Source organism: Halichoerus grypus, chromosome 9 (genome assembly GCF_964656455.1).
Source record: "Halichoerus grypus chromosome 9, mHalGry1.hap1.1, whole genome shotgun sequence".
Classification (NCBI taxonomy): Eukaryota; Metazoa; Chordata; class Mammalia; order Carnivora; family Phocidae; genus Halichoerus; species Halichoerus grypus.
The window spans coordinates 21,027,116-21,050,254 of NC_135720.1; the positions used below are offsets into that span (position 1 = coordinate 21,027,116).

Sequence of the window (23,139 nt, forward strand, 5' to 3'; positions counted from 1 at the left end):
CTAATCAATAATCTAGAGGAGCCCCATAAATTGAGGAAGACTCATCCTACAAGAGTTTCTGTCACAAGCTCAGTGGTCAAGGGAAACTTGTTCTTGCAAGTTGAGTCTTCAGAACAAATTACTTGAACTTCTTTATTTTACATGGAAAATGTAATACTGTACTTTAAGCGTATATGCTGCTTACCATGTCCCTTGCCATATGACAGCCATTCAATACATGATATTTGAGTTGAATTGAAAAAACAAAACAAAAACAACAAAAAACAATGACAAAAAACCCCCACAAATTTCTTATTAGAAATGACCCAGTCTAGAAAATTAGTTGACTATTTTCAATTTATTCTTTTAAGAAGCTATTATGCACTTTTAAATATAATGATAAAAAACTACATTTGAGTATAGAGAATTAGTTGCAGTGAATACATAATTCAATACTTGTGTATTGAGACTCAAACCAAACTAAATTATGAATCAAAACCCAGAACCAACTATATTAATTTGCAATAAAATGAACCAATCCATCATTTTTTTATAAAACTGCAAAATAAGCCCATTAAAAGATATCCAATGTATAAGTTTAAACTAGAACAAAATCTTTGTTCTCTTAAAATTATACAGCCAGAACTCAAATATCAAAGTAGTTTTGAAAAGAACATATTTCAGGGCGCCTGGGTGGCTCAGTCGTTAAGCGTCTGCCTTCGGCTCAGGTCATCATCCCAGGGTCCTGGGATCGAGCCTCACATCGGGCTCCCTGCTCCTTGGGAAGCCTGCTTTTCCCCTGCTTCTTCCTCTCCCACTCCCCCTGCTTGTGTTCCTGCTCTCGCTATCTCTCTGTCATATAAATAAATGAAATCTTTAAAATCTTTTTATTTTATTTATTTATTTGACAGAGAGAGAGACAGCGAGAGCAGGAACACAAGCAGGGGGAGTGGGAGAGGGAGAAGCAGGCTTTCTGCTGAGCAGGGAGCCTGATGTGGGGCTCGATCCCAGGACCCCGGCACCATGACCTGAGCTGAAGGCAGACACTTAACGACTGAGCCACCCAGGCACCCCAAATAAAATCTTTAAAAAAAAAAGAAAAAAAAGAACATATTTCATTAGGTTTAAACTTCTAGGAGAAAACAAGTACATCTCCATCCTACAAAACTAGCAGCGATAAATATCCCTTATAGATGATCTGTCTCCTCATCTGTAAAATGAAATAGTTGAGTCAGAGAATTTCCAACATCTCCTCATGTCTTAAAGGAAACTGTAGGCTAAATTTCTTTAGAAAATGAAATGCATAGGAAAATAATGTAGAATAAAATGGTATCTACTACTTAGTTAATGTGATTTCTCTTTCTATACCTTCTACAGTGCATGGTTCATTTTAGCCCAGTATAATCCCTAAAACTATCTGAAATTAAGTGTAAGGAGACACTAGACTGAGACAACCTACGTTTAGTTCAGATTGTGCCACATACTAATTATTTTTTTCAAAGATTTTATTTATTTGAGAGAGAGAGAGAGAGCACGAGCAGGGGGAGGGGCAGAGGGAGAGGGAGAGGGAGAAACAGACTCTCCACTGAGCGCAGAGCCCAACACAGGATTGGATCCCAGGACCTTGAGATCATGACCTGAGCCCAAGTCAGATACTTAACCAACTGAGCCACCCAGGTGCCCCTAGCTAAGCAATTACTGACATGCTCCCTAACTTGTCAGTGTACCAATCCCGTTTCTCCATTTGTTAATGGGAAAAATGATGATTTCTTTCCTACCTATCTCTTAAGGCTAAGTATTAATATAATAATTAATTAACACCATACATATTAATGATGAAATATGAGAAAACACTGTAAATTCTAGAACACTCTAAAAATGAAAGGATATTATATCAGTAGTAACAAGACTTTTTTAGTCATGAAAGCCTGCAGTTATTTTATAGCTGTATTTGACCATTTTTCTTTCAATTTTCTTAAAGCAAAATAGTCTATTGTGAAAACTACTCCATTTGATATTTTTCCAAAATTCTTGCTTAAGCTTTATCAAGCCATACTCTCATATCAGCCTGTTATTTATTAAGCATTACAAGGTTCTGTCTGCTTTTATAAGTGAGCTTTGTTATAAATTAATTTTCTATAATTTCACAGAACTGAACAAACTCGAAGAAAAATGAAAAGAAACCGTCTGATGCACTTCGTATGCTTTCCAATTTCAGTTATTTGGACTCATTTACCTTGCCCAGAAATGAATAAACTTTGTAAAACTGAGAAAGCTACCATAGCATGAAATTTTCTATATTCTTTTATCTCTATGGTAAGAGTTCTACTAATTGTTTATTTTAGAGAGCTAAAAATAAACCACCAAATATCCCAAGAGAAGCTGGCAGTGCTCACAGTCCCTAGTAAGAGGGAGTGGATCATGTCTGTACATTTAAAATCCAGCAGTACATTCACCTTGGAAATTTCCCCCTTGAAATTTAATAAACTTTACCCCTCGGTAAACACAGATCATCAACATTTTAGTCACAATTATCAAATGCTACTCTAAAAACAAAGGAGAACTTTTATCCATATCCATAATGCTACTCCAACTCTGTCAGACTGACTTTGTCCCTGATTTGTAGATCACAGATCTAGACTTATGCAAATAATGGTATCTTGGCTATTAAGGAACTACTTAAAATGCAATCCTGTAGAATGGTTTTAATTACTTTTTAGTTAATTGACAAAGCATTCCATCATATCTAATTATACTACGTCTAGCTAAAAGTCATTAATGGCATGAGTTTTCTGATTAATAAAAAGTTAGATAACTGGTTTTTTTAAAATGATTTTGATATACACCTTGACTTGGGGAGCTATGGCAACATGGAGATCAGAGAATCATCTAAAATCATGCTGCTGCTTTCGGAAGCCACAGGAAAATATCTGATGACACACAGAGATCTAATTCCTGTCTCCATCGACCCACCTTGCTTCATCTATCATCTCAGCCCCCTGAAATGGCACGGAGACGGAGAGTAAGGGAAGTAGTCCGCCCAGGGTCCATATAGCTGTGAGGCAACATGCCTAATGCATCATGGTGACTGGTTAAATGTACGCAAATCCTTCCACGCATGGCATTTTTCTCCATTAAACCTCAGCCTTCACGAATTTTCTGAAGGAACCAAACCGAGAATTTCTCATAAAACCAAGAAGAGCCAATGCTCATACGATCAACCGGAGTTCTACATCTCGGCTACAGACCATGACTCCGACCTTCTACGGTTCAAACGATCCTGTGTATGATTTGATTATGGAGACTGAGAGCTGACCTTACAATACCTACATTTCAACATTCAGATCACGACAAAGTAAAGCATCATCACCCTAAAACACGTGAAGATTTGATTACTCATGGATAGTAGTTTTCCACCTGAAAAAAAAAAAAAAAGGTGGGTGGGGAAATGTTGGGGAATAAAAAACATAAAGTTTAGCTATGTGGGGTGTAAGTCATTTGAAAATACACCATTCCATTCCACACCTTCTTAAAAACACATACTCAACCTCAACTACCTCTAAATAAAGGGGACCCACACATGTAGGTGAAAAATGGTGTGTGGATTTACTTTGTCAATGAATCTGAAACTCTGTACCTTTGTGGTCATACATCCTTGGCCCATGACAGCATACCCTTCCACATAGCTCTATGTTGTCTACATGTGCAAACACACACACACACACACACACACACACACAGAAAGCCTTCTGTAGTCATCACTGGCCAATCCAGATTTGCGAGGCAAGATCTCAAGATCTTCTGGTCTCTGTTTTTCAGAGTACTCATCAACAGCCGCTCTGACACCACAGAAGACATGGTTTTTCAGGGATGACTTCAAGATCAGCACCATCGTGAAAGCCTGAGTGCCCCATAAGCCAAGGCCGGGAACAGCCACAGTTTCACTAAATCGGCGGTCACCAAAATGGCGTGAGTTTGACACAGAGAGTAAACGACAACCAACTGAGGTGTAAGAAGAGAATAGTGGAAAGTAAGAACAAAATTATGCTCTACTAATATTTAGTATGTGACTTGCCCACAGCATATGTGTATAATTTTAAAATAACTATATGTTTGTGTGTATATATATGTTTAAAATATTTTTGCTGATAGGACTACGGGATCAAAAAAGTTTGCAATGATTAAAGCCACATAAGCTAAAGTGATTTATATATGTATACAGGCAAACAGAAGTTACATTACTTAAATCAAAATTTTTTAAATGCTTATTAAGTCTTGAGGATTCCAATTTATAACACTAACTATATATTTTTTTCTTATTTTGCTATAAGGTTCATATCTCAATCTGCTTTACAAAAAAAAGCTGCTTTTACTATGTCCTCAATTAATAAATATTTTATGAAAATGGACACTAAGAAAAAAAACAGGACTTATAAAATTCCTTTCCGACTCAACATAAATTCAGCTTTATACAAAGATTTAATGATAAAATATCCTCAAATAATCACATAACAATGAAAACAAATTAAAGTTAATTTTATATTTTAAATCACTTACATTCAGTTGTTGTTGCTGTGCTCTGTCAGAAGAAAAATTGTTTTTTATAATCATTAATATTTTAAAGGAACTAAGCAATCAAAACCAAAAATTAGCATCCAGCATGAGGTGATTTTAGGTCATCAGGGCAATTTCATTGCTGCTAATTATATCTCCAAGTAAGCAGCACTTCTGTTTCAGTTTCCTACCCAAATTTTATGGCATGTATAATAAGGAAGAAATATTTTTAAAGGCAAAAATACAAGTGAATGTGTGAATAGGTGGAGAGGAGGAAAAGCATATTTTAACTCTGAGAGCCATGAATTCCAAGTTCTATCTATCCCCCCCCCTTCAAAGCATAGAGGAAACACACAAAATGAGAGTACTCAACATAGATTTCCAAATGTGTAACACATGATCTATTTTCTGACACTCAAGAGAAGCATGAAAAGAAGCAAAGACAAGGTATCACAGAGGAAAGTCTGATAAAAGACTAAATTTCCACATAATAATATAAAAAGAGAGATCCTGAAGAAGAAGAGAAGAGGGTAAGAATATTAACAGACACTGGATTTCAAAATGCCAATATGAATTTAAAATAGTCACATCTCCCTTAGTTTATGCAACATTTTTTTCTCATTCACTTTGATCTGTAAGTGTATTTACAAGAGACTTCTATATTTTTATGAAGAAACACTGAAACTTACAGCATTTCCTTTCTAAGAAACCAAATTTAGAGAATGTAGGAGGTATAGGGAGAGACAGTCATTATAACATTCACAATTTAAAGGGAAAAGAATTTATGGTATCTTAAGGCAAATATACACCAAACTTGTTTTAACGTTTAAATAGTACACAAAGACTACTGATAATTATAATACAATTACGTATTTTCACTTTCTATAGATAGAAACCTACCTATGCCAGTATTTGGGATAGCAACTATTAATATTTAGTTCTGCAACTAAAACTTTTATTTATACCATATAAGTTAACACAGCTCAGTAACTAATATCAATTTTCAAAATATAACCAAGCAAGCAAATAACATCTCTTACTAGCTGATATATTTCATAGTAATTTTGCCACTTCCTATTCTAGACTTCCCTCAGCCAAAATCTCATATATCACTGCCTTATATTGACACCTGCTGGCAAGTACTGGAATTGCATATTTCTCATTTGATTATCTGGGCAGTTGTTAATTTTCCATCTGAGGAAAGAAATGTGGAAGGTGACATTTCAACTGCAAATAATACAACTTTTAATTTTTTAAAACCAAAAGTACATTTATTCTAAACATTTAAATTTTAAGTTTATTTAGGAAATTATAAGTCTCAAGAAATTATCCAAAGAGTACTTCTGATGGCAATTAATTTACCCAATGACTTTAGTAGTTGAACTTGTGCTTATTTGGGGTATAATTATGAAACTAAATAACTTTCTCTAGTATTTGAACTTCTACTGTTTCCTACTTCAGACTAACTTAACACTTTGGTCACATGACTTGAGAAAAAGACCTGATTTTGTGCAAGTATGCATATAAATGGATCAGAAAAATAACCCAGCTAATAAAAAAATGCTTTATATATTCACACTTGTAGTTAAAGAGGTAAAATAACACGCATTAGTGAGTGAGCTTTTATTCTGTTATCAAAGCTGCCTGTTCCTGAAATACATAGAATGTTTATACCAGAATAAACATATTCTCTGAAGTGAACCAAAACACAACACACCGAAATAATTAATTTATGGATTTTTAGTTGTATTAAGTTTTAATTAACTTCTCATGCAAATGAAACCCTTATAAGTATTTCTGCAAAGAATGCACAGCTATCAATCTGTCTCCTAAAACTTTTCAAAAAAAGTTTCTAGACAGAAATAGTTAATTGACCAAGCTCTAAAAAATAAAAATATATGATAAAGTTAATAGAACACTGCTTTCCCTTTCTAAGGCACTCCCACATAACATGCGGTTTAGATGCTTGGACATGTCATATTTTCTATCATCGGAAAAGTCATATTGTCCTAGAGACCATCGTTCCAATTACAAATGAGTTTGGGCAGCAAACAGGGCAACAAGATGCATTCTTGAGAATGGTACTAAGTGCATGATGAAGGCAGAATGTGGTACTGCCGTGCTGTATAAATTGCTTTCACATTCCTATTACAATTCCTTCCTTCCTTTTCTATCAAATTGCTCCAATTTTTGACAAAGTAACGAGACAGTATGAACATGGCATATCAAACAAAACTATGATCAAAAATACAATAGGCAACTTTTCTTTAAAACACAGGAGCCCATTCAATGGTTTATGTTTAGGATGACGTAGTATTTGAAATTTGCAAGTGTCAAACAAGTTGCCTCCTGAAAGTGTACTTAATCCACCTGTTCAAATAAAATTAAGTTCTTCAAGTTTAGCTATAATATATGAAGATTCAAGAATATAGGGGATATTTTATGATGAGATTCAGTCTAGTAGTTTCTAAAATGTGCTTTAATTTTTTAATGGGAAAACAATTAGCTAGAAAGGGATATACAGTTATTAAGTAATCTACTTAATTATTTTAAACTCTTCTTTTAAATTTACTGAAATTTACACAAGATTAATATACCTGGTAATTCAATATTAAGACATTACAAAGTACCACAGAGGTAACAGGTCTTAATGAATGTAGTTTTGCCATATTTTCTCTGAACAGTTTATCAGCCCTTCTCAGAAGATAGGATTTTGTCAAATGCAAAATAAAAGATGCACTAAAACAATACTTGTTTCAGATGCTCGAACAAAATTTAACGAAGCAATTCACTTTCACAGCTTTTATAATCAGTCACTAAGAAAAGGAATCTTTCCTTGGTAAGAACCCTGAAAGGTTAGTTTTCAGAGCCTGAGAAACAGGAGAATTGTCAGACCCCGAGATCCTCATTTCCATCACTCAGTTACCTTACAGAGCTTCTGATACCGAGGAGAAGAAACTGCCATCCTTTGTAAACGATGTAACAAAACCACAACTTTCTGCAGAGACGTTCTCACCACAGCCATCATTTTAAGTTTACCACACTTCTGGAGACACCTCAGAATTTGCATTATAAATGAAGAGCAATGATCATTTCCTCCCGGTCACTGGACAATGATTTGCCAGTTCTCTGAGCATGCTCGTTTCCAGGAATGCATTTGAAAGATACAGGGGTGTAGGGGCTAGGCAAAAGGAGGCTGGTATTCCTTCAACAACTTCTCAATTTAAAAAAAATAGAAAAACGCCACAAAGAAAGCCCCCCCAGCAGAGGCTCACAGCCGGTACTTGCTCAGCACGGCATGGGCAGACAATGAGCAAGTTGTTGAGCCAAACGCAGCCTGGGGTTGGAGAGGAGTGCGCTCCGTAGCCAAAAAGGATATTAAGTGAAACATTAAAGCTGCAGATACACAGCAGACATCCCCTGAGAACCGAGATTCAACACATCACCACGGTGCCTGCCTCGAGCTAGTTTATATTAAGAAATGGAGTGGTATTCATTCACTCGCTCTAAAGAGAGATGCGTTCGCTACCCCACTAAATGCAGCTCGCTTGCTGTGCTCTGTGGGATGAGTGAACAGACATTGTTATAAATCTTGAGAAGAGCAGAAGGGTACCTGACTTTAATGAGATCGGCCCCTACATTAAGTGCTAATAAATCACCTCCAGACGGGTCTCGGAACAAGATCATCTAAAACAAAACGGAACAAGAAATACCTGCAGGGGGGTATGCGGCTTTACCTAGGATACCCTAAAAGCAGGGTCGTCCGTGGGCTCTCAGATGCCTGCCTTCCAGGAGAAAAGCCTTGAGACATCACATTTCTAATGTTAGGTTAGGACTTCTCTAATTAAACAGTGAACTTAATAAAATACAAAAAAAAAAAAAAATCTGTAACTGACCACTAATATTCCAAATTACCACATTTCCCCTTAAGACAGCATCTTCGTGATCTCATCTTATTTGCCATAATGCTGTTTTAATTTTATAAGAAACATAAAACATGATTATATGATATAAAAACCCAGGACAGAATTTGGGTTTTTTTTAGGTATGTCCGTATGTGAGATGTGTTTTCTACTGTGGCTTGGATACTATTACAAGTATCAATTGGGGTAAAGTACTCTTAGGAAATGAGCAAAATAACCCAGAATGATTAAATGACTGGGTCAAAGGGCACAGCCAGAAATAGAAGCCAGACGTGTCTCATTATCAGTGTCCTGCTCAAACTAATAACCCAGGTAAGGCTGCTATTCTCTACTGTTGTCATGATTCTTTAAAAGAAATGCAGTCCTGGGGCGCCTGGGTGGCTCAGATGGTTAAGCGTCTGCCTTCGGCTCAGGTCACGATCCCAGGGTCCTGGGGTCGAGCCCCGCATCGGGCTCCCTGCTCCGCGGGAAGCCTGCTTCTCCCTCTCCCATTCCCCCTGCTTGTGTTCCCTCTCTCGCTGTGTCTCTCTCTGTCAAATAAATAAATAAAATTTAAAAAAAAAAAAAAAAGAAAAGAAATGCAGTCCTGAAAGTATTTGTTTCTCTTTTACTTTGTCTGCCTTCCCAGTCCCTCATGTTAGTGTGATTCAAAGTCCTATACTGGGTCTCATAGAGCTGTGTTTATCAAGCAGCGTTTGTGTATATTTTGCTGCTTCTCCTTGTATATGTTTCCCCTGCAGGTCTATACTGAGACCCTATACTGCCTCCCTCTGGATAGGCTAACAACGTCAAAACATCTATACAAAGCCAAAACCGGAAGAGGCAGTCAATGATGTAATTAAAAATATTAAGTTCATAGGCAAAAATATAGAAACAAACAGATTTGTGATTATTTAGGTGTAGGGGTTTGGGGAGCTGGTAAAGGGGGACTGATAGCAAAGCCATATGTGGGTTCTTTGGGGGGGAGGATGAAAATGTTCTCTTTGATTGTGGTGATTGTTGCACAACTCTGTGAATACACACACACACTAAAAACAACTAAATTGTATACCTTAAGTGGATGGCTTGTGTGGAATGTGAATTATATGTCAATAAAGCTGCTATCAAAAAAATATATGAAGTTGTAATTCCTGTCCCTGAACCAGCAGGTGAAGCTCACACAACAGAGGTATTACCCGCCAAACACCATGCTGGCTCTGGACGTGGGTATCGGGCGAGATCAGCAACAATCTAAACAATCAAAACCTGCACCTATGGAATGAGAGGAGGAAAATTAGGCTGAAACAGAACACAGGAGATAAAAATATAACAATCCCCAAACACATCTTGTGCAAGAGCAAAAACAGCCACCTATTGTAAAACCACCCCAGAAAGGCAGCAGGGCAGCAGGCTTTTGTCCAGGAAAGAATCAGATCATCTCAATTAATTGGTTCCTGCTAAACTGTAAAGCTTATATTTTGAAATATAATTAAAATGATAATAATATCCTAGAACATAGACAGGAAAATTCAGAATCAATGCATGCGAACCAATAAACTTAGAGGGAAGCCAATACTAGGCTTTTCTTCAAAGAAGAAAAAAAAGTTTCTGCAGTTGAGTCAAATTCCCTTACATAAACGCAGATCCACAGTGACAAAGGCACAGCAAGGCATCTCCTCCTGGATGTTATCCAAATGCCTTATTTCAACATAGTCAAAATGAAATTGATCATTCCTTCACACTCCACACTAATTGGCACCATCTCCCTGAGTTGTTCTTTCCCTGTATTCCCAATCTCGGCCTCTAATCCCGCCTGGCAATCTTCTTAGTCTCTCCCCTTCCCTTGTCTACCCATACTATCAAGTCAGTAGGTCTATTTCCCCTGGGATGGCCTCATTTCTGGTCATTATCCCCTCTGCAGATGGCTGCAAGACTATCTTAGCAGACTGCACGCCCTACTGGCAGTTTTGCCCAGTTCAAATCCACTCCTCACAATGCTATCGGCTAGGTTCCTAATAAAATACAAACCCCACTGCATCGCTCTCTTGCTCACTATTCTTTAATGACTTCTCCCTGTTGCCACCAGGTTAAAATATAAAATACTTAGCAAGTCAAATCAGACCCTCGATGATCTGGACCGCTCAGAAATTCAGGAGCTTCTCTCTCCAAAGGATTGGGTTTTCTTTTGCCAACTCTGCTGAGGAGGAAAGCCTAACTGCCTTGCAGCCAAGCAGTAAAACATAAATACATAAATCCAAATGATCATCCATCCTTAACAGAAATGGCATGTATCATAGCATACTCCCAGAAATTAATCTTCATCTTCCATGGTGCTTCCAAACTATCCTTTATCAAAAACTTACTCAAATTCACCTTAAACTGAAAACAGAACAGACTTGTTCATCTTCATGAAATACTTCTATGGCTCTGCATCCAGTTGTCGTAAGACATGAAGCAAGTACCACCACTGAATGTGCAACGAGCACACACAGACTGAGGTCCTTATTCCATCTTTTTCAGTGCACCCATAAACCGCCCACCCCCACCCACACCCCCCCTACAATCACATCACCAGAAAATTTATAATTTCAGACACTCTTGTTTGTACATTCATTTTCTTCAACAAACATGTTTCCATTCCCAAACATTCCATTCATTTTAACTACCTGTTCATTCACACAAATGGAGGCGTCATTAATACAAAAAGTCATGGGATAATTTAAATTCTCTGTCTCGGAAATACTCAGCAAAAGGTACTAAGTCTCTTAAATGCATCTACCTATAAGGTGCCAAAAATAAAGCCATAGGATTTTTTTTTTTAATAAAATGGAGAGAATGTTTTAAAATTAACATCATTTTTAAAAGGAGCAAGGCAGTGAAAAATCATGCAATTTACCATAACAGGAAATATCCTAACCAAAAGCAAATACATGTGTTTATCTTTAGACAAACAAAGAGACTGAAATAGGCTCTTAATAAATGCCCTCTTTCATACTTCTTATGAGCCACAACATTAAATTTCAGCAACTATTTTTGAGAGGCATTTACTATACATGTCATAATGTGCTTTATTATTTTAGTCAGTAACCTTTTTTTCTTTGTGCTGGTTGCCATAAGACAAGCAATCTTGTGCTTAGTTATTTTTATTTAGAAGGAATTTAAACATCTTCATTTACATTTATTTCTACAGTTTGGGTATTCACTAACTATCGAGAAGAATTTTGGCTACGGTAAGAATATATCCCAAGATAAAATGTGCCAGAAGACATTATTAAATGCAGACAGGTCTGCATTTTGCTGATGCTCATCATCAAGGTTCATTTCAAGCCTCCTTTGCTCATTGTCTAAAAACTGTTGCCTCCTCAAATGCACAGGCTGGGTATCTTCTTTTTATACCATTAGGTAAAGTAAGCATCTGTGAGCATTTATAGATCAGGCTTCCAGTTGTTCAAATCATAAAAAACAATACATTCTAGCATCGGCCCACATTTACAGCCCTCTCTAACCCCCCAAAAATGAGACGGTAGCTAAATATTTCTTCAAATAACATGGACAGTGGCCTCCTGAGATTCTAGATGGTGAGACAAAAGAACATATTTAACCTCAATACCTGCTGGGTCACCTTCATTACCAAGTCACAAATGTATTATGCAATGAACAAGAAATAAGAAGTAATGTAAGAAAACACAGATTTTCGTTAATCTCGAGGACTCCACCATAAAACACCCTAACAGTCCGTATGCATGGGAACAAGTTAAAATAAGTCTATTCCCAAAAGGTCCTTTAAAAAAAATGTTGATACTTTTTAGTGAAAACAATTTCAAACTTAGAGATAATTCGTAAGAATAGGAATAGTTCTAAGAAAGCTACTACCCTCTCTCCAGATCCACATATTTGTGAACATTCTGAGTTTCAAGGGAAGAGAATTCTAAGAAAGGACTCAAAAAGGTCATCACAGTGAATTTCATAATGGTGAAGTTAGGGTGCACGGTTAGCAGTCAGTGTTTACCCAGAATTTGCACACACAGCACCACGTAGGCGACAGTACGGAGTAACGTACTCTCTGCCCTTGAGCAGTCATGTGATCGGCCAGGACAGGAGAAGACATGCCTCAGATGACATTGGGTCACGAGTTCACAGGCATATCAGAAATAATAACAGTCAAAATGATGTGCGAATGACATGGCAGAGAGAAGTAAGCAGATGTGAAACTGTGGTGGACAAGGGAACTGCACCATTAAAATCGGTTTAAAGGAGAAGGTCTGCGATTGGCAACACTAGGTCATTCTACACAAAGATGGTAACTTCAAGGGCACTGAAGCAGTTGTACTTGGGGGCAGAGAAAGGGTACAGTCATGCTACGTGAGATTCCTCACACATTTTAGTAAAGGAAAGATTTTGTGTTAGCACATTTCGTGGAGGAGACGAATTTGAACCTCAGACTGCATCTACAGTCATAGCTATCAAGCTAAAGACATAAAAGTAATACCTCCAAGCCTAATGCTCTTAGTTGTAAATTAAGCCACAGAGCCTTTGCAGCTTTTATATTAAGTATGTTAAAATAAATGGAGAAAGGAGTAACTTCATATTAAAAGGAAATGCCCTTATAATTTAGGATTCAATAAGGCTAAGTGTATAGGGCTTAAAATGACAAAAACAGAACAGCTATGAGCCTGTAAGTCTAAATAAACAAGTATTACTTCCATAAAACAAGATGTTTTTCCTCTCTTATTAAGTAAAATATTTTAGAGATCGTATTTCCCGAAACCAATGATTCACAGGGGAGAGCATGGATCTCATAACCGAATGAGGTAACAATCTCACCCTTTAACGGTAATAAATTTGCATGTCGCTGCATCAAAAGAGCACAGCAGAAATAAAATTGCTGGGTGCAGGTCCCCGCGCACTTGCCTGCAGCTGCCGTGTGAGCTCCCTGGCCAGCACCGTGTCCTGAAGTGCATTCTCCCGCTGAGAGGCGTCCGCAAGCACGTTAACTGTGGTTTCAGCTTCTTGTATCCACTTTAGGAAGTTCTCCAGATCCCGGTGAGAGGCCTGCACGGTCCTCAACTCTGCTTCCAAGGCACTCTGTCTGTCAGCAATGCTGCAAGGAACAACATGATAGGCACGTCTCTATGACTTACGGTGGGACAGCCCACATCACGCACGCCCTAACAAACAAATTAACAGACAGCCTCCCAGGAACCTTTATTTATGGAAGGACCTAATGTAACTGGGAAATTTATTTATACATGTGTCTTGAATAATCCTTCATGGGAGGAGTAATGTGAATAGCGAGAAGAGGGAGAGGGGGAGAGACATCTAAATAGTAACAAAATCACATTCATATCATAAAATAATTATGACTCCATTTTGCAACTCCTAATTGTATATTAAGTTATCCCCCAATGTTTTATTTCAATACCTTAGTATAATGCCTGACACTCAGAGGAAATACCAGTAAATATTCATGCAATGAGTGACCAAATGAATTCTAGGAAGCAGTAAAATCAGAAGAAATACTTAAGATAAAATGAAAATAATTTAAAGGGCTTAATTTACCTATTTTAAAACAACTCAGATCAATACAAATTGGTTCTTTAAGCTGATTTAATAATATTAAATTTGAAAAACATTGGAAACTCAAGCTTTTAGAAACCCTTCATTAAATCTACATCAAAATTAATACACAGAAATATGGAGTTGCAGGATTTAAGAGATACACATATCTGTAAATTCAATCTTTAAAACTTTATATACCTCAAAGCTTTATAAGAAGAAAACAAATAATTTTAGGTGCACCTGGGTGGCTCAGTCGGTTAGGCGTCTGACTTGGTTTCAGCTCAGGTCATGATCTCAGTGTCATGAGATCAAGCCTTGCATAGGGCTCCGTGCTGGGCATGGAGCCAGTTAAAATTCTCTCTCTCTCCCTCTACCCCTCCCTTGCCACTCTCTCTCTTTTTCTCTCTCTCAAAAAAAAAAAAAAAAAAAATTAAAAATGGATACTAACAATTACACCCTAGGTGTTTAAACCCAAGGGAACTGAAAACATATATCTACACAAAAACTTGTGTACAAGTTTTCAGATAGCATCATTATTTATTATAGCCAAATAATACAATCAACCCAAAGTCCATCGATAAAGAAATGGATAGATAAAATGCAGTATACCCATACTTGAATCATTCAACCATAAAAAGGAATAAAGTACTATTTGTTGTAACATGTATGAACCTTGAAAACATGCTGAGTGAGCGAAGCCAGACACAAAAGGCCACATATTGTGTGATTCCATTCATATTTATATGAAATGTCCAAAAGAGGTAAATCTACACAGAGAGAAAAGAGATTAGTTGTTGCCTAGGACTGGAGTGGAAGGCAATGGAGCCTGACTGCTAATTGGGTATTCGGTTTCTTTTTGGGATGATACAATGTTCTGAAATTAAGAGTATTGTGATGGTTGCACAGCATGGTGAATATACTAAACTCTGAGCTGTACACTTTAATAGGGTTAATTTCATGCTATATGAACTACATCACAATAAAAAGTCAGCATGTGTAATATCTCATTTATACATATTTTCTATTTCATCCACTCATCTATCCGTACATCATGCGTCCATCTACCTGTCCTATGTACAGGACTGTGTATACACAGATAAAAGGATAAATGTCTGGAATGTTAATATTAAAAGTTATTTCTAGGTGCTGGGATTTAAGGTGGTTTACTTTCCTGTTTGTACTTTTTCTGTATTCTTTGCATTTATAATGAACACGTATCTTCTTCACACAACAATAAACAAATTCTTTAAATAAATAGGTAAAAGATTTAAACAGAGATCATCATAGAAGATATATGGGTGGCAAATAAGCACACAAAAAGATACTCACATCATTAATCATCAGAGAAATGTAAATTCAAACCACAGTGAGATATCACTACATTAGAATAGCTTTAAGAAAATGACTATACCAAGTGCTGGTGAGAATGCAGAGTAACTGCAACTCTCATACATTGCAAGTGGGAGTGTAAAATGGTACCGCCATTAAAAAACAGTTTGGCAGATTTTTTTAATAAAGTTTACCATGTACTCAAGAACAATCCAGCAATCCTACTCCTAAGTATTTACTCAAAAGAAATGAAAACATACACTCACACAAAACCCATATGCAAAACTTTATTCATAATGGCCCCAAATAGGTAATAACCCAAATGTCATCAAGCGGTAAACAGATAAACTGTGGTATATGCATACAATGGGATACTACTCAATAAACAAATGACAGGTGCAACAGGGATGGAATCTCAAGTGCATTCTGCTAAGAGAAAAAAGTCAGACACAAAAGCTGTTTCTATTCTTCAGCCATTCTAGAAAGTCATCAACCTCATCTGAGCATTTATCTACTAAAAAACTCCAATAGTGTTTGGCTAGCTACAGAATAAACCCAAATTGCTTTCCCTGAAACTCAACGTCCTCCACAATCTATCACTAATTCACTTTTCTAGCTCATCCCCCAGTTCTCTCCAATACTCTGTTCAGGTCAACATGGTATGCTCCTTTTTCTCTGGGATATTCTTAAGGCTGGGCCCATCCCAAAACTTCATACACACATAAAAATATCCTTCTGACCACCTCCACTTACCAAAATCCTACCAATCCTTAGGGTTAAGGTCTACCTTTTTTAGAACATCCCAGAGCAATTAGATTTCCTTGCTCTGAGTTCATAAAAGGTCATTACTCCTCTCTATACAGAAATTAATTACATGTATCCTGGAAAAGCCCTTGGATTGTGATCTTGTTTCACGCTTAAATTTTACTTTGACGGTATTACATGGGTTTGTTTTCTGTTCTTCTGTTCTGTAGACTCACTTGGACAGAAGCAGTCTTATATATCTCCATATTTCTCAGAGTCCTTATTACAGTTTTATAATAAGTATTTATAGAATAATGACGATCTATTTATATTGTCTTTAAACTTACTTCCCAAACACCAGTTTTCAAGAAGCTACTGAGAGATGGCCTCCACAAAAACCAGTTTGTAAATCAAGGAAAAAAAAAAAAGACAGGAGAAGTGTAAAAACAAGAGATCCAAGAGAGGGAGAAGCAAACAGGCCCTCGTGGTAATGGTGAAAGAGATGTCAGAAGAGACAGTGATGAATTGGGCCAGGTGAGGGCTGTCATCACCATTCCAACTTCTATGTTTTCTTATTTTAACTTGACAAAACTAATGAAGGATACACTCTGACAAAATAAGGAAATAACCCAAAAGAGAAAAGAAAAATACACACAAAAACAAACAAACAAAAAACACATAAAATCCAGGAAATAGGGATTCCAAACTAGGAGGAAAGTACAGAATATCCCTAGGATTATGGCTGTGCAGCAGGCCTAGAAAGTATGTCTACAGAAGAAATGTCTCTAAGAAAAAAATATTAGAAGTGATAGACCGCTTATTGTGATTGCTTTGTGGGAAATTATACTGTCAGACCTTTGGAAAATGTGGGAAGAATTAGTAACAGGTGCAAAGAAACCAAAGCACATAAAAGCAAGGCAATTACGAATTTCAGGTGAAAAAAAACAGAGAGGAAGCAGAATTATAATAAACTTCAGTGCTTGACTGTTAATGATGCTTAAACATACATAACAATGTCAACATTGAATATCTGTTTATCTAAAAATTCAGCAATGAGATGGTATAGCCACTGTGGAAAACAGTCTAGTGATTCCTCAAAACATTAAAAATAGAATTAACATATGATCTAGCAATTCCACCTTTGGGAATACAGCCAAAAAATTGAAAATGGGGTCTTGAAAAGATATTTGTGCACCCATGTTCATAGCAGCATTATTCACAATAGGTAAAATGTGGAAGCAACCAAGTGTTCATCAACAGATGTATGGATAAGCAAAATGTAATATATACCTACAATGGAATATTATTCAGCCTTAAAAAGGAAAGAAATTCTGACATCTGCTACAAAATGGATGAACCTTGAGCACATTCTACTAAGTGAAATAAGCTAGTTACAAAGACACAAATACCGTATGATTCCACTTATATGAGGTAATTAGAGTAGTCAAATTCATAAAGACAGAGAGTAGAATGGTGGTCGCCACGGGTGGGGGAAAGAAAGAATAGGGAGTTATTGTCTAATGAGTACAGAGTTTTCATTTTGCAAGGTGAAAAGAGCTATGGGGACGGATGGTGGTGATGGTTGCACAACAGCATGAATATTTACTACCAGTGAATTGTATACTTAAAAATGGTTAAGACTGTAAATTTTGTTATGTGTATTTTACCATAACAAAAAAAAGTGAAAAAAAATTCAATGATGAGGAAGGTAAGAGAATGGTAGCATGAGAAAGCTAAATCCTGTATGTTTACCAGAACAGTATATCAATAGACAGTGTCTAATACTGATGTTTTGGAAGATAATAATACACTCATTTTATGTAGAATATGGAAATGCATAAATGACATAAGGAGAAGCCAAAAGAAGAAAAAGGACTTGCCCCTAAGGAGTGAGTAGTGAGAGAACTGCTATAATTTGTAATAAACCTTTAAGTACTTCTAATTTTTTAAATCATATGTATATATTTCTTTATTTTCTAAAATTTAGAAGCTACCCACTAGAATTTGGGTGGTTAGTGTGGTGGCTGGCGTTTTATCTTCCACCTAACCCCACCCATGTTTTCAATTTTTAAAATATCAACAGAAAAAAAGTATTAAGAAAAACCAAAAAAAAAAAGGTTGTGCCAAAAAGGTACCTAAACACAAAAAATAAATGAGTACACACATGCAATTAATCAACCGTGAATAGGCAGCTCAACACTCACATGAAATTAATGACTATATAATTTGATAAAGTCAAACACTTTAATTCTACAGAATCAGTATCATTTATTTTTAAGACTAGTCATATGTATAAAATAGGTTATGTGGCGAACAGCTAATGTAAACGCAGATCATTATAGATTACCTCCATTAAACCTTAAGAATGCCCAGACTAGAAGCAAAAGGATGCAATGTCTGAGAGTCCTATGGGGTTATTTACCTATAAAAATGAAGCAATTATTAACCCTCAGTCCAGAGCTTTACTTTTTTTAATTTTTATTTTTTAATTTAAATTCAATTAATTAACATATAATGAATTATCAGTTTCAGAGTTAGAGGTCTGTGACTCATCAGTCTTATATAACACCCAGTGCTCATTACATCACATGCCCTCCTTAATGTCCATCACCCAGTTACCCCATAGCCCCACCTCCCTTCCCTCCAGCAACCCTCAGTTTGTTTCCTATAATTAAGAATCTCCTATGGTTTGTCTCCCTTTCTGATTTCGTCTTGTTTTATTTTTTCCTACTTTTTACTTCTTTTACCTTAAATATCCTTCCTCCCCCTCCCCATTCCCACTAACCTTCCCCGTCCGACCTAATTAATTTCTACCTTCCCTCCAGAACTTGGTGCAGACACCTTCTAGGGCACCTCACTCCACCCATGGCATGATGTCCCTTACCCTATTAGTGTGCCATGCTGCTGTCACAAATCACCACAAACTCAGTGGCTTAGAACAACCCAAATTTATCATCTCACAGTTCTGTCAGTTAATTTCTGAAACAGGGCTCACTGGACTGAAATCAAGATGTCAACAGGGCTGTGTTCCTTTGTGGAGGCTCTAGAGAGAGTTCTTTCTCCTTGTCATTTCCAGCTTCTGGCTGGAGGTCACCCATATTCCTTGGCTCCTGACTCCTTTCGTCTTCACTTTGAAAGATGCATGGAATAACCAGGCCCACTCAGATGATCCACGATAGTCCCACCTTTGGAAGATATTCTGCCACCGCATCAAATCTCCAATCATGAGTGAAAGTGACTATTTTGTTATCTGTTTGAAGTTTCTGAATCATCAGTGCACTTGGTACCCCCAGGGCCTACACACAGTAGCAACTCAAGTATGTATTGAATAAACGATTACAAAAATAAGAAGAACATCTTCCTTCCTGCAATATTTTAAGGACTAAATGAGGTATACACCCATAAATGTATCAAGATATGGTAAACACTCAATAAATAATATTTTCCCTAATCTTGTACATGAATGGAGTGAAATATTGGGAAATTAATTTTGCCTACAGCATGCAAACGTGCAGTTTAATAATAAAGGTCCTGGAGAATTTTTTTGAGTGCACATATATCTGCGTGTCAGATTTTTTGATCACCGATGTAATCAATTATTAAAAATAATGAACATACTAGAAGCTCTATTTACAGCAGTCCAAATTGTCTTCATATTATTATAATAAATACATATTTTATTTTTTTATTTTTTTTTAAAGATTTTATTTATTTATTTGACAGAGAGAAAGATAGCAAGAGAGGGAACACAAGCAGGGGGAGTAGGAGAAGGAGAAGCAGGCTTCCCGCCGAGCAGGGAGCCCGATGCGGGGCTCGATCCCAGGACCCTGGGACCATGACCTGAGCCGAAGGCAGACGCTTAACGACTGAGCCACCCAGGCGCCCCAATAAATATACATTTTAAAACCTTATAATCATAGTGTATATTACTTTATAGTCTGATTTTTTACTATAACTTCATATGCAATTTCAAATAGAATATAGCTCAAAGGTAACATACCACCCATGTTAGCCTTCTTAAAACTAGATCCAATGTGGGGCGCCTGGGTGGCTCAGATGGTTAAGCATCTGCCTTCGGCTCAGGTCATGATCCCAGGGTCCTGGGATCAAGCACCACATGGGGCTCCTGGCTCAGCGGGGAGCCTACTTCTCCCTCTCCCTCTGCCTGACCCCTGCTCATGCTCTCTCTCTCTCTATGTATCTCTGTGTCTCAAATGAATAAATAAAATCTTAAAAAAAAAAAGAAAAACTAGATCCAATGCTAGAGTATGGTATACTGGGCACTACAAGAATTTTTATCCATTTTCAAGGAATTTCACATGATTTATCATACTACCATGAGGTCAAAAATAATTGCTAAAATGAGAGGTTCAGGAATATGTATGCACACTTTATCGCACAGGCTAATAAATTAACTTGAATACCATTTGCACATTGCTCTCAGAAGAAAACGACCTAATTCTACCACCTCTGCCACTTACTGGTTATATGGCTTGGGATAAATCACTTCAAATCTCCAATTATTTTTTCCATCCTTAAAATAAGTTGCTTGGACTAGATGAGTAAAGGAGTTTCAGAGTCTCCAGGGATCCTTTTAAAACTACATAATCCATCACTGAGATTATAAAACTTGCTAGAAGAGATCCTCCATTCTCACCCCATCCCTAGCTTCAAATCCAGCTTCATCAAGAATCACTGCATGTAAACGAAATGTTACTGATGGGGAGAGATGAGTGCAGGCAGCAAGAAGGTCGGGAAGTATTCGTGTGCAAGTTCCTAAGATAACATCCAGCACTGAACTCACATTTGTCTACAATTCTCAGGGAAGAGTTTATATATCCGGCAGTTCAGGTTGCTACATCTCAAGATCAGAAGAGCCAGAGGAGGTTCTGAGAAATGTAATGGGAAAATACAGGGGAAGGAGCGCTGTTACAGGGGAAAAAAAAAAAAAAAAAAAAAGGATTTCAAGTTTAGGAAATTGTGGCTACTAGACAAAGGCAGAGAAGATTTTTTTAAAAATCTTTTTTAACCTATAAATCATAAAGAATAAGGATAGGTGGAAAGCCTAGAAGATAACAATATTTGAAGTTTAGAAGGGTAACTTTAGCAGAAACAATTTTTACTTCAAACAGGAGTAACAGGCTATAGAATTCTTTGGGACAAGAAATGGTGCACACTGAAAATATAGAAAGCTTCTCATAAAAGATTCGAGGAATCCATGGGTGACAGATTTATAATAGTTTATCTTAAAGGGAACTGGGACTTTTTAAATGTAAACTCTCAGCTTTTAAAGAGATTTCTGCTATAAAAGCAACTGATATTCTACAAAATAGCTTATAGTTATTTTGTAGCATAACAAAACATGGCCACCCACATAACTGACTTTTTTAACGGTATTTTAAAGATGTTATGTAATACTTGATATTTTAAGCTACAAGATATACTATATTGATCCAGTGTGCATGTGCTTATTATAATTGGTTAAAAGAGTGAATGCAACTAGATATGCCTTTTTTTTTAAGATTTTATTTATTTGAGAGAGAGAGACAGAGAGAGTGCAAGAGATGGAGAGGGAGAAGCAGACCCCCGCTGAGCAGGGAGCCCGATGCGGACTCAATCCCAAGACCCTGGGATCATGACCTGAGCTGAAGGCAGCCATTGAACTGACTGAGCCACCCAGATGCCCCTATTTTTTTCTATTTTAATGGAAAAGAATACCTTCAGAAACCCACGGATAGGGGCGCCTGGGTGGCTCAGTCGGTTAAGCGTCTGCCTTCGGCTCAGGTCATAATCCCAGGGTCCTGGGATTGAGCCCCACATCGGGCTCCTTGCTCGGCAGGAAGCCTGCTTCTCTCTCTCCCGCTGCCCCTGCTTGTGTTCCCTCTCTCACTGTCTCTCTCTCTGTCAAATAAATAAATAAAAATCTTTAAAAAAAAAAAAAGAAAGAAAGAAACCCACGGATATGTGTTGCTAAATTATGGTATACTTAAAAGGTGACCTTTACAGTTACATGAGATTTAAATATATTTATCTCTTTTGGGAGGAAAATGGTGGCATCAGAAGTTTGAGTGGCATGTAGAAAACTTATAATGAAACAATTCTTTAAGCTTTTCTTTTTTTTTTTTTAAAGATTTTATTTATTTATTTGACACAGAGAGACACACAGCGAGAGAGGGAACACAGCAGGGGGAGAGGGAGAAGCAGGCTTCCCGCAGAGCAGGGAGCCCGATGCGGGGCTCGATCCCAGGACCCTGGGATCATGACCTGAGCCGAAGGCAGACGCTTAACAACTGAGCCACCCAGGCGCCCCTCTTTAAGCTTTTCAATGGATATTTTCACAAGGTAATTTTGTTCTTTCGTAAATAAAATGAGCTAAAAAAATGTATTAAAGCACCCTTTGGGGAAATGCAGTTGATTTGATAAGAATTAGTACCTGCAAATATACCCTCCAATCTATGGTCTTTTGGTGACCCAGAGATTGGGTCATCATCATCAAGCACTTAAATATTCACTCCATGGGACACTGTTACAAGCTGCTAATGCTACACCAATTGGGAAGCTCAAGAAAGGAGCCCCCACTGGCCCCACACCCACTCCATGATGCCTACCCTCCACCTTGTATAACCCAAAGGAGCAGCTCTCCCTAGGATTGCCACCTCCACAAGCAAATATTTAAGAGCTATATCCATGACAGAATCTACATCACCACATCCTATTTCCCTTTTAGCTAAATCACTACCAAATATCCGGTCTTCATCAGCCAACCAATATTGGACTGTAACTCCAATACTACTCTGCACCTTCCCTAATCTGCCCCAATTCACCCCCAAGCCCTTCTTCTGTTATGTCCAGAAATCTATTCTATGATCAGCAGACCACAGATCAACTCCTTCATCTTATCTTAAGTGAAATTGGTTTCCTTAGGACCATCAATTCCCCTGGAAAACTTTTAATGCAGTTTTTTTTCTTTTTCCTCACAGATCCTACATGCCTCAGGGTGAGTCGTTGGAATAAGTGTCCTCCCTCTTCCTTGCTTTTCACTGATACTTTCAGGCCACTGTTCTCCCACCTT

The 23,139-nt window shown here is 37.3% G+C and overlaps 1 protein-coding gene across 13 annotated transcripts in view; it reads right to left on the bottom strand.

The window, feature by feature from the left end:
- Positions 1–23,139, bottom strand: part of UTRN (utrophin) — a 546,896-nt gene that overhangs the window by 217,634 nt on the left and 306,123 nt on the right. For 11 of the 13 annotated variants that reach the window (XM_078054618.1, XM_078054624.1, XM_078054617.1 and 8 more), the window contains one exon: positions 13,347–13,536. The exons of 1 other annotated variant lie outside the window; for it this stretch is intronic. In XM_078054618.1, coding sequence (XP_077910744.1) covers positions 13,347–13,536 — 190 coding nt within the window. Of the gene's footprint in view, positions 1–7,459; positions 8,050–13,346; positions 13,537–23,139 lie in introns of those variants that run through there. One more of the 13 variants, XM_078054626.1, reaches the window with a different exon arrangement.